This window comes from Lolium perenne, chromosome 2 (assembly GCF_019359855.2).
Source record: "Lolium perenne isolate Kyuss_39 chromosome 2, Kyuss_2.0, whole genome shotgun sequence".
In the NCBI taxonomy this organism is placed as follows: domain Eukaryota; kingdom Viridiplantae; phylum Streptophyta; class Magnoliopsida; order Poales; family Poaceae; genus Lolium; species Lolium perenne.
Genome location: NC_067245.2, coordinates 223,309,385 through 223,321,153, shown reverse-complemented (window position 1 = coordinate 223,321,153; position 11,769 = coordinate 223,309,385). Strand labels below are relative to the sequence as shown.

Genomic DNA, 11,769 nt, shown 5'->3' with positions numbered 1-11,769 from the left:
AGACCTTGGACTGAAGATGCGCCAGGAAAACATGAAGATTGCTGTCGAGAGTACTGTTGCCCTGGTCGCTGACAGTCAACAAACTGTTGATTGGATGAAGGTTGGCGACACCGATCAGATAGAGCAGTCAAGATGGAGGTCGTTGATTAAGGCAGCCAAGCCCAACACGAAGAAAATCCTGGCCTATCTCGGGATCAAACTAGCTTCAACTCCTAGCTCATCAAGGCCGGAGGTCTAGTTGCATGCCTCTTTTGTTTTTTCTTTCTCTGTTTCTTTTGCCCTTGTTGCCAATTTAGCTATGGCGACAATTATCCTGGTAGTCCTTTAGGAGAAACTTCTTTTGTAATGCCTATGTAAATATTTCTAGAAATTAATGAAATTCCCTCTGGCACTATCATTGATCCTGGCGCTTTCTTTTCCAGTTAATATTTGACAATTATTCGACCAATCCTTGCTCTGCCGATGCTTCTCCTGCTTCTTCCTTCTCGAAGAAAATGCTAATCGATGATAACCCCCCCGAAGGTTCTTCAAGCAAACATTTGTCGGAAGATTTGCAAGAACTTCGACAACAACTTCAATCCATGAAGAGGCAAACTCTTGCGATGATGGAAAAATCTCGACAAGCATCCGAAAGAGAGGAAATTGCTCTTCAACAGGCAAAAGAAGCCATCGCTGCGAAGGATGCTGCTGTTGCTGAAGCTGCTGAAGCGTCTTCCCGCGAGAATTATATGCTTCAGCTAATGACTGATGCTAGTTTGGACATGACAGGTATGTTTCCCGCTCGTAACCATATTAGATTTTATTCTTCATAATTCGTTCCTTGATTTTTTGTTTGATATGTCAGGCTCGTTTCTGGATGCTGCTGCCGAAGACCAACGTGTTGAAGCTCGAACCACTGTTTTGCTGAGACTGGCTGCGCAGCATGGGTCTAATTTTTGGGTCACTCCTGAGCGCACCCGCCAAATCGTCAGATTTCAAGATCGCGCGGCTCAGGTCCGCGATTTCCTTGACTTCTGTACGAAGACTTTATTCTTAGTTTATGGAACCATGTTCCCTCGGAACAAAATGCCAGAAACCCTTCCAGCTTTAATGGAGAAATTTCGAGATGCTCCTCGAATCCATGGCTTTGTGCGAGCTCAACTTTCTGCTGGCGCAAGATTTGCCATGATGATGATAAAAATTTGCCATCCAAAATTTCCCATAGATCAAATTGTTCCTACTTGTTTGGCGAAGATGGCAAAGAAAAAAAGAAATATGGGCAAGATTGACGATTTGGTGACTCCTGTTGCTGAAGATATGATGGATGAACTTCTTCGGATGGATTCTGAGTTCTTCGTGAAGGGAAGCTATGCTGAACATAGTACTCGTCCTTCGACTGAGCGGATAACCATAGATCATGTGCTAGGTTTCCCTTGAAAACTTTTTCCTCTTCTTTGCTGTATTTCTATCTTTAGTACTTTTTTGTGTATTTGTAAATACGATCTATATTGTCAAGCTGTGTTTTTGATCACTGAGCCCCCGAGCTCTTGGCTGGGGTCTATACTGTTTTTCTATCTCGGAGGTTTTCCCTCCTGTCGTGATAAGATATCTCTGTTTTTTCATTGATGGGTTGGAAGCCCCCGAGTGTCGTGGTGTCACAGTTCTATTTTGTTGCGAGGTTCTTAGACCAAAGCAGTAAGTTTCTTTGGCGCATACACTATGTTTATGATTTTATTAGCTTCCGATATTTGGCGAGGTATTTAGTGTACCAAGGCGAAATATTTTGGTAAGTCTAATATGTCTATATTGTACGTATTTTGAAACTTGAAGGCGTTGAGCCCCCGGGCGTGTCGAAGAATAAGAAATATATCTCCACTATCTTTATTATATTGCAGCACCGCGAGCCCGCCTCATTAAAAACCTTTCCGGCCCCACTCGGTGCCCCGAAAAGGAAAAGAGTGCGTCTGAAAACTCGCGGGCGTTTCAGTACATTGTATTTTTACAGAGAAGGACTATATTTCGACTCTAGACGTAGAACCGCCTGAGCTGTGCTACGTTCCAGGGGTTTTTCTCGGGAACCCCTGTCTTCTTGTCCTTTATCCTGTACGCTCCTCCTTCGATTACTTCCGTTATGACGTAGGGGCCAAGCCATGGCGACTCGAGTTTTTCAGTGCGCTCTTGATTGAGTCGCAAAACTAAGTCTCCCACTTGAAAAGATCTTGGTCTCAAACGTCGACTGTGGTAATTTTTCAGGTCCTGCTGATATTTGGTTACCCTTGATAATACTTCGTCTCGAGCTTCATCGAGTGCGTCGACGTCATCTTCCAATGCTTTCCTGGAAGCTTCTTCATTATACTCTGTGACTCTGGGGGAGTCGTGCTCTATTTCTATTGGCGATCGCTTCTGCTCCATGGACAAGGAAAAACGGGGTCTCCTGTGTCGCTGTATTTGGTGTTGTTCGGATGCTCCATAACACACTTGGTAGTTCTTCTGGCCAGGTATATCGAGCTTTTTCCAGTGGTCCTAATAGGCGTTTCTTGATGCCATTGCAGATGATGCCATTGGCTTTCTCGACTTGACCATTGGTTTGAGGATGTGCAACTGACGCGAAGTGCAATTTGATGCCTACCTCTGCACAGTACGCCTTGAACTCTTTTGACGTGAAGTTGCTGCCATTGTCTGTGACAATGCTATGAGGTACTCCAAATCGAAAAACGATGTCCTTCACGAATTTTATTGCTGATGCTGCATCTGGTGAATTTATCGGCTTTGCTTCTATCCACTTGGTGAATTTGTCGACAAAGAACCAGCAAGTACTCATATCCTCCTGGCGTAGCTTTGTGCTACTTGCCCTCCATCTGATGTCCCCATTGGGCATAGGGCCTCGACTATGGTTTTGGTGTTATTTCCGGGGCTGGAGAGTGAGGTTTGGCGGCGAATCTTTGACACGCGTCGCAAGTCCTTACTATTTCCTTGGCATCCTCAATTGCTGTCAGCCAATAGAATCCTGCTCGAAAAACCTTGGCTGCAATAGCTCGACTACTTGCGTGGTGGCCACATATTCCTTCGTGTACATCCTTCAGAATTATTCTTCCTTCTTCAGGTGTGACACACCTTTGCAGGACGCCCGAAATACTTCGCTTGTATAATTCCCCTTTGATCACTGTGAAAGCTTTGGATCGTCGAATAACTCGCCTTGCTTCAACTGGATCGTCGGGTATTTCTTTCCTAAGGATGTATGATATATATGCTTGCATCCATGGAATTTGAACCATCATCACAAGTTCTTGCTCCTCTTCATCCTCCGTGGTTTCTTTCAGAAGCGTCGAAGTTTTCTCTTCTTTTGCTTTTTTCTGCACCTTTTTTGGTTTCGTGGATCTCTCCGCTATTTCTTCCCAAAATACTCCTGGCGGGATTGGGAGGCACTGCGACCCGATGTTTGCGAGAACGTCGGCTTCATCATTGCTCAATCGGCTGATGTGGTTTACTTCGCATCCATCAAACAGCTTCTCGAGCTCATTGTACACCTCCTTGTATGCCATCATGCTATCATTGACTGCGTCACATTGGTTCATAACCTGCTGAGCCACCAATTGTGAGTCGCCAAAGATTTTTAGTCGAGTTGCACCGCAAGCTTTCGCCATCTTCATCCCGTGTATGAGGGCTTCATATTCTGCTTCATTGTTAGATGCGTTAGGGAACGTCATCCGAAGGACGTATTTCAACTTGTCGCCTTCAGGTGATATAAGTACTACTCCTGCGCCAGCTCCTTCTACTCTCTTGGACCCATCGAAGTTCATGGTCCAGGTTCTCGACAAATCTGGGGGTCCCATGTTTTGTAGCTCCATCCACTCTGCAATGAAATCGCGAGAACTTGCGACTTGATTGCCTTTCTTTTTTCATACGTGATGTCCCGAGGGGAAAGTTCTATTCCCCAAAGGGAGACACGCCCTGTAGCTTCTGGATTGTTCAGTATATTTGAAAGAGGTGCTTCGTTGACTACTATTATCGGATGTGCCGAAAAATAGTGGCGCAACTTCCTTGCCGTTGCAATTACTCCATATGCTAGTTTCTGGTACTGCGGGTACCGCTGTTTGGAAGGCGACAGAACTTCACTGATGAAATATACTGGCCTTTGCACTCCATGGAGTTTTCCTTCCTCTTCTCTTTCAACGACTAACACCGTGCTAACCACTTGGGGCGTGGCTGCAATATACAGCAGGAGCGGTTCCTTTTCCTTCGGCGCCACTAAAATTGGTGGTGTCGAGATTGTGCGTTTCAAATCCTCGAAAGCTCTATCGGCCTCTTCGTTCACTGGAATTTATCTCCTTGCTTTATCAGAGCGTAAAATGGTAACGCTTTTTCTCCCAGCCTGGCTACGAATCTGCTCAAAGCTGCGACTCGCCCAGTTAACTGCTGTATTTCTTTCAACTTTGTTGGCTTCCTCATTGTGACGATAGCTTATATTTTGTCGGGATTTGCTTCAATCCCTCTTGCTGAAACTAGAAATCCCAGAAGTTCTCCTGCTGGAACGCCAAAGGAACACTTCGTCGGGTTCAGCTTGAGGCAGAATTTGTTGAGGTTGTCAAAGGTTTCCTTGAGATCCTCGATCAGCGTTGGCCCCTTTTTTGACGTTATGACGACGTCGTCGATGTATACTTGCACGTTTTTCCCAATCTGTGTCGCCAAACACTTCTGCATCATCCTCTGATATGTTGCTCCCGCATTTTTTAAACCAAAAGGCATTGTTATGTAGCAAAACACGCCGTAAGGTGTTATGAACGCTGCTTTGGCCTCATCGTCTTCTTTTAGTCTGATCTGGTTATAACCAGAGTATGCATCCAAGAAGGAAAGACGTTCACATCCTGCCGTGGAGTCGATGATTTGATCGATCCTTGGGAGGGGAAAGTGATCCTTAGGACAATGTTTATTGAGACACGTAAAGTCGACGCACATGCGAAGGACTGTCGTGTGTTTCTTCGGCACCATCACTGGGTTAGCTACCCATGTGGCTTCTGTAGATATCTCTTTGATAAAACCAGCATCCTTAAGTCGATTTACTTCTGATAGCATAGCTTTGCGGTTTGGTTCCGAAAAACGCCGCAGAGGTTGTTTGATTGGTCTCGCTAATGGATCCAAGTTTAGGTGGTGCTCGGCAAGTTCCCTGGGTACTCCTGGCATGTCGGCTGGACACCATGCAAAGATTTTCCAGTTCTCACGGAGGAACTCGATGAGCGCGCTTTCCTATGCGAGGTCCATGTCGTTTGCGATGGACGTCGTCTTTTTCGGGTTTGTCGGGTGAATTTGCACCTCCTTAGAATTTTTCTCGGTATTGAAAGTTGATTCTTTGTTTGGTCTTCCAACGTCTGGCAGCACATCGTAGTCAGTCATACTCCTTGACGCCAGATACTCCGCTTGCATCCCGAAAGTTTCTGATATCCGGTGAAAATCCTTATCGCACTTATCGGCTAAGGCGAAGCTTCCCTTGACTGTGATTGGTCCCTTTGGTCCAGGCAACCTCCACAACAGGTATGTGTAATGTGGCACCGCCATAAATCTAGCATATGCTGGTCGTCCCAACAGAGCGTGGTATTGCGACGGAAAATCCACGACTTCAAATTCCAACCTCTCGATTCTATAATTCTCTCGGGTTCCAAACTGAACGTCGAGATTGATCTTCCCCAATGGATAACTTGGTTTCTCCGGTGTGATACCGTGGAACCTTGTGTCTGTTGGCTTCAAGTTTGCTAAGGATATGTTCATCTTCCTCAATGTATCTGCATACATAAGGTTTAAGCTGCTGCCGCCGTCTATGAACACTCGAGAGACATCAAATCCCGCAATAATCGGCAAAATAAGTGCTGACTGCCCTGGTCGAGGAACTTGCTGCGGATGATCTGCTATGGTGAAGCCAATATCTTGTCCTGACCAGTTAAGATACTCGACTGTTGGTGGAGTCATTTTTTCTGCCATGAACACCTGTCGTGAGATTACTTTCTGAGCTCTATTGGATGGCCTTCCCTTCTGAATCATCGACACTGCTCCGTTAGAGTTAGGATCAACATAAGGTGGTGGCGGAGGTGCTGCCGCTATTCTGAGCTGATGTCGATTGTCTTCTGTAATCGCGGGAGGTGGTGGCAAGTGAATCTCGCTCCTGGGTTCTCGAGGATTTCTCTGTGCTGCCCGAGCATTAGCGTGCTCTGCATACCTTAGCATTGCCTGGAAATTGCGACAGTCTTTCTGCAGGTGCCCTGACTGTCTTTTTCCGTTGCTGTCGAGGAAAAAGTGCATCTGACACGGCCCATTCATCATTTCTTCGGGGGAAACGAAAGGCCTCGGGAACCTAGGCCCGCTATTTTGCCTGTTGTTGCGAGAATCGTCCCTGTTATCGCCTCGCTGCTCACTGCTTCTCTGATAATCATCTCTGTTGTTTCCTCCTGTGTTTGCCCGAAAACCTGCCGAAATTTGTCCTGGAGCGTCATAATTCGGGTACTGCCGAGGAAATCGTCGCCTCGGTTGATAATTTCGACCACGGTCGTCCTCTGGCGACCTGTGCCTTTTGTTGTGGACAGCATCTTCTCCATCTGCCCATCTGTTTGCTATTTCTATTAACGCGGATACTGTCTTTGGGTTGGTCCTTCCCAAGTTCTCGACGAAATCTCCATGCCTGATTCCTGCGACAAACGCATCTTTGGATGTATTTTCTCATTGGCTCGTCCGGTTTTTGTCAACATGCTCTCAACTCCTCCAACGACGCAGGTTTCTTGCATGTGGACCGGAAGTTCTTGACGAACACATCCTCGAAGCTTTCCCAGCTGTCGATAGATCCTGGGGTAAGTTTCTTTATCCAAGATCGTGCGGCTCCACTCAGATGCACCTGGATGCTTTGCATAGCTGTTGCTCTGGTTCCTCCTGTGAGTTTTACTGTCTCGAGATAATCAACTAGCCAATCCTCTGGATCTTGAAGGCCGTCGAATTTCTTGAAATTATCGGGTAACTTGAATCCTGAAGGGACTCGAGTTTTTCGGACTCTCCTCGTGAAGCATGGCAAGCCGCACATATCTTCGTCGTTAAGCTCCGGGGATTGCCGATGTTCCCTTCTGCTTTGCCGCGCTCTATCGACCCTTGCTTGTGCTGTCGTGTCTCTTGCTCCGCTTGGTCCTTCAGGGGCTGCCGCTGTTGCTGCTGCAGGTCGTGGACTATTTTGCCTTGCCGCTCCTTCGGGAGGCGTTGATACAAACGCTGTCCACATAGCTCCAACTCCTGCTACCGCCATATTGTATAGTGTTTCCCTTGGATCGCCTGGAGGTGGTTTAGATGCGAGGATAAAAGCGTGTGTCGCCATATACCCAGCCTCTGGTGTCTTAGGGATGATATTTCCTCTTGTATCTATCGACATAAAAGACATGTCGAGGTTTTGGACCAAGTGCTCTCTTTCTGCTTCGGGTATGTGTTGTAACCTTGATCTTGCTCTGTTCCGAGCCTCCCTGTGGCTATCACCCGAAGTTCTAGATTGTCGACTCAGATCTGCCCTTCTCCTGCTGGATGCAGAAGCTGCCTCCTTTCTTCTGTTTAACTCAGCTGTCTGTTTTTCCAATTCTCTTGCAGCTCGTGCGAGCCTATATTGATATGCTTGCAATTCCTCTGGTGTGGCTGTGGTGGCCATTGGTTCTGAGCCGTTCATAGCTCTTGCGGCTCTATCCCACGCTGCTTGTGAAAGTTGAACTCTGTCTCGCGGCTGTGGCCCAACGTATTTATTGCCCAGGCCTCGTCGCAGATCGGAGGGATCGACGTATGGATTTCCCAGATCGTCGAAAGCCTCAGATGTTTCCTCTTGATCTTCAATGGCATAAATCTGATGATATTTTGTATTCAGATCTATGTTGGGTTTGGTGACACCATCGTTGAGATTGATGAAGACCTTGCCCACTATAATAGATTTGTCGATGAAGTCATAACTGTCGACATCGCTTGAGCCATCGCTTATATATGAGTCCGCAGATGACTCAAACGACATGTCGCTGAAGATCTTGGCGAGTTTCTCTCTTGCCCTGGTGCTGACGTAGCGTGTCGACGAAGTTTCTTCTTCTCCTGATTCGGTTGACGATGTATAGCTTGAAAAATCAGAATCGACCGCCGACGATCCCGACGAAATCGGAATTTCGACACGATACGATCATTCCTTCTCGACGCGAAAGCGAAACCTTCCGAACGTCATCTCCATAGGCTCCTCCAGGTACGCATATGCATCCAAACGGGAGGGTGGGTGAGGAACAAAATCGACAGGACCAGCAGCGATCTGTTTACCTCGATCCATTGCGTTGCTTGCGGTTGATGATGTCGAAGATCTTGAACGTGCCATCGAGATCAGATCCTTACGCCTCTAGTTCCCACTGACGGCGCCAATTGACAAGGTATTAACTTGTCAATGCCTATGGATTGTAGGCTAGGGTTTAGTTGAAAGTAGAGGGCAAGTAGATCTCGAAGGTTTCAGCCGAAAAGTACTCGACGATTATGAAAACTAGGGTTTGTAAACAATGATTCGATGATCTCTGTATCCCTCGACTCCCCCTTATATAGGAGGCGGAGCCGAGGGATTCGTGTAGTACAAGTTACATAGTCCGGGAAGGTTTCTAACTCATCCCACAAGATTACAAATAACACTTCCTATTACAATTCTATCTTTCCTTAAATACATCTTGGGCTCCCGAATCTTCTTATTCTTCGGGTAGTGGGCCTTCAGTAAACCCCGGGTACTATCTTCGGCAGGCCCATTTGGGATGCCTATGTCAGGTGATGGCGAGATGATCGTCAAGGTGTTCGACGACACGGCGTGCCGCAGGCACTACCACACCGGCGAATCCGGCTCGGATACCGATAGCTAGAACTTAGAGTGTTCTTTCTTTGCAGCGAATCTGGCTACGGGCCAGACGAAGACAGTAGTGGAGGTTTCTGGATGTTCATCCTCGGTAGAACCAACAAGGGCACCATCTCCCGCTGGATTTTTCAGTTTGGATGACTGAGTGTGCCCTCGAATGTTCTTTCTTGGCAGAGAACATACAGAAATCAACACAATTGGTTTCCTCATTTTGCAATGTTTTATTTGTGTCCACCATGGTTCAAACTATGTATTAGTTTGTGTAAACCATGTTCCCAATTATGTATTAGTTTGTGTAAAACCATGTTCCAATATATAATATTTAGAACTATGTTTAAATGAATGGAGTAGAGAAAAAAAATAAGAAAAAATAAATGCGTCGCCCCGCTGGAGCAATCCCTAGACGCAAACGGACGCACGAACAAAAACGATCATTTTAGCGTCCACGGCGCGACATAAACGAACACTTGCGGACATTAAAATGCGCCGTTGGAGATGCCCTTACCACCAAATGTCAAAACTGCCTATCCACGACGTGACGGGAGTTTGACCAAACAACTACCACTCTAGATCAGCGTGGAAAGGTAAGCACATGCTGGAGGTGGAGTAGTTCACACCGCAGAGAGTGATGTTCCCCGGCTATTGACTTCTACGCCTGTACGCCAGCAGTTTCCTCCTGCCTCCTGCCCCCTCCCCTCCCTTGAACTCCATGAATAGTTATAACTTAGAACACTGAGATAGTTAGATCGGGGGAATTCAAGATGGAGCTTGCCATATCTGCAGTAACAGGTGAACTCGTGAACCGATTCATCTCCTTTCTCGCCAACAAGTACTACTCCAGCCGCGCATGCTCTGAAGAGAAGCAGCTGAAAAGGCTACAACAACTCTTGCTGAGAATTGGCATGGTCATCGATGAGGCGGACTCGCGATACATCGCCAACTCATGTATGATCATACAGCTGAAGACGCTAGCGGCAGCCATGTACCGAGGCCATCATGTGCTTGACACCATCAGGAACATGAAACACAAGAAGTTCTTGGAGGAACTGGTATGCGACTCGTCCGCCTTATCTGTTTATACTCCTTACAAGCGTTCTCGCACAATCGATAGTAGCAGAGCAACAAACATGGTTATCAACTCTGAGTTACAGAGTGCACTGCAAAACCTAGAGGCTGGTGTTGCTAACATGGCAGAGTTTGTTGTGCTTTTGGGTGGATGCGAGCGCATCTCCTGCAGACCCTATGACGCCTATCTTTACATTGACAACTTCATGTTTGGTCGGCATGTCGAAAAGCAGCAGCTCATGGGGTTCTTGCTGGAACACAACTCCCCTGGTCCTCCGGCCATGCTTCCTGTGATTGGTGGCAATGGAGTTGGGAAGAAAACTCTTGTCGCCCATGTGTGCAACCACGAGAGGGTGCGCTCTCACTTTTCTATGATTTTGCACCTGAAAGGAGATGATCTCTCCAGAATAACAGAGCATGAATGGACGTCAGGGAGGACGTTGGTGGTTATCGAGTTTGTTTCAGATGTAAATGAAGATGAATGGGAGACATTTCATCGTTCTATCACGAACTTGGACAGAGGAAGCAAGGTGGTCATCTTAGGCCGAAGCACGGAACTGGGGAAGTTTGGTACAGTCAAGCCTATCTCGCTGGATTGCCTGGCATTCCAAGAGTACTGCTACCTGTTTAAGACGCTCGCGTTCGGAAGCGCGAACCCGAGGGACCATTCGCGGTTAGCGGCAATGGTGGAAGAGTTTGCCATGGTGCTGGGAGAGTCACTCATCTTAGGAAACTTGCTCGCATATGCGTTGAGGAAAAACCTGAGCACCCAGTTTTGGATGTACAGATTGAACTGGGCCAGAGATACCGTCAGGAAGAACATGTCTAGTTTTGGCGCCCATCCGCATGAGCTTTTTATCCGAGGTTGCCCCTTGCACCTGATGGGTCGCCACATTTTGTATCCAGCTGCTCCATCAAGTATTGTAGGGTCTGCTAACGGTATGGCCAGTTTCCCAGATGAAGATCTGCCTAGGATTATGTTTGGGGACTTGATAGCAACAGCAGGTCACACCGTTTTTCCCAGAGGAGATTTTAGGCTAATTTCATGGGAATCAAGGCTACCACCTTACACTTCATTTTCTCACTTGGTACGCTCTGCTTCAACTTGCGTCGATGATAAGCCTGAAACACCCTTGTCAGGGAAGAAGCGTCCGGGTCAATTTGCCTAGTGTTGTGGACTTGTGGTAGTACAACGTACGTATTTGGGTAGCACTTTGAGACTTTCAGAGTGGTGCTATAGTTCTTTTTTTTTTTTGACACAAGAGTGGTGCTATACTAATTACATAGAGTGCTAAAGATGTGTTTATCTCGCTACATTATCTCTCTTATTTAACAAAGATTGTCTATTGTAATCGGGATTCATTTGGGCAAATGAGTAAAGCACACAGTTTATTTTATCCAAACAAAAAAGATCTTTCCTTGTACAGAAGCTTTACTAGTATTGATTAAAGCTGTAGCGCTGATGGAGGAAAATGGTGTTCTTTGAACTTGCACGGCAGCCTCAGTTTGTCCTGATCCCTTTCAGTGACTCAGCCCCCTTCATTTTACGTTCATTAGCTCCACATCAAACACAAGAGTTGAGTTGGGCGGTATCTGCCCTGCCTTCTCCTTTCCATAGCTGCAAAGAAGATACAAATCAGAATCGAAGCAAGCAGCTTGTGATGAAAAAGCAATGCAACTGAACTGTAGATCTTTCCTACCCCATAGATGGTGGAATGGTTAGCCTTCTTTTGTCACCAATGCGCATGCCTACAATAAACACACAAGAGGGGGCGTTTGAGATTATGCACCAGCCAAACAACTGATGTACGCACTAGCCATTATTTTATCTAGTGTTCTACGACAAA

At 46.6% G+C, this 11,769-nt stretch overlaps 1 protein-coding gene across 1 annotated transcript; it reads left to right on the top strand.

Annotated features, from left to right (window-relative positions):
• The first annotated feature begins 9,525 nt into the window (after positions 1 to 9,525).
• On the top strand, positions 9,526 to 11,484 carry LOC127335016 (putative disease resistance protein RGA3). The gene has a single exon (XM_051361606.2). The coding sequence runs from the start codon at positions 9,619 to 9,621 to the stop codon at positions 11,089 to 11,091; it is 1,473 nt and encodes a 490-aa protein (XP_051217566.1). The 5' UTR covers positions 9,526 to 9,618; the 3' UTR covers positions 11,092 to 11,484.
• The last annotated feature ends 285 nt before the right edge of the window (positions 11,485 to 11,769 follow it).

What these genes read in the sequence shown, in the direction of transcription:
- LOC127335016 (XM_051361606.2), top strand. Translation starts at nt 9,619, where the DNA reads ATGGAGCTTGCCATATCTGCAGTAACAGGTGAACTCGTGAACCGATTC.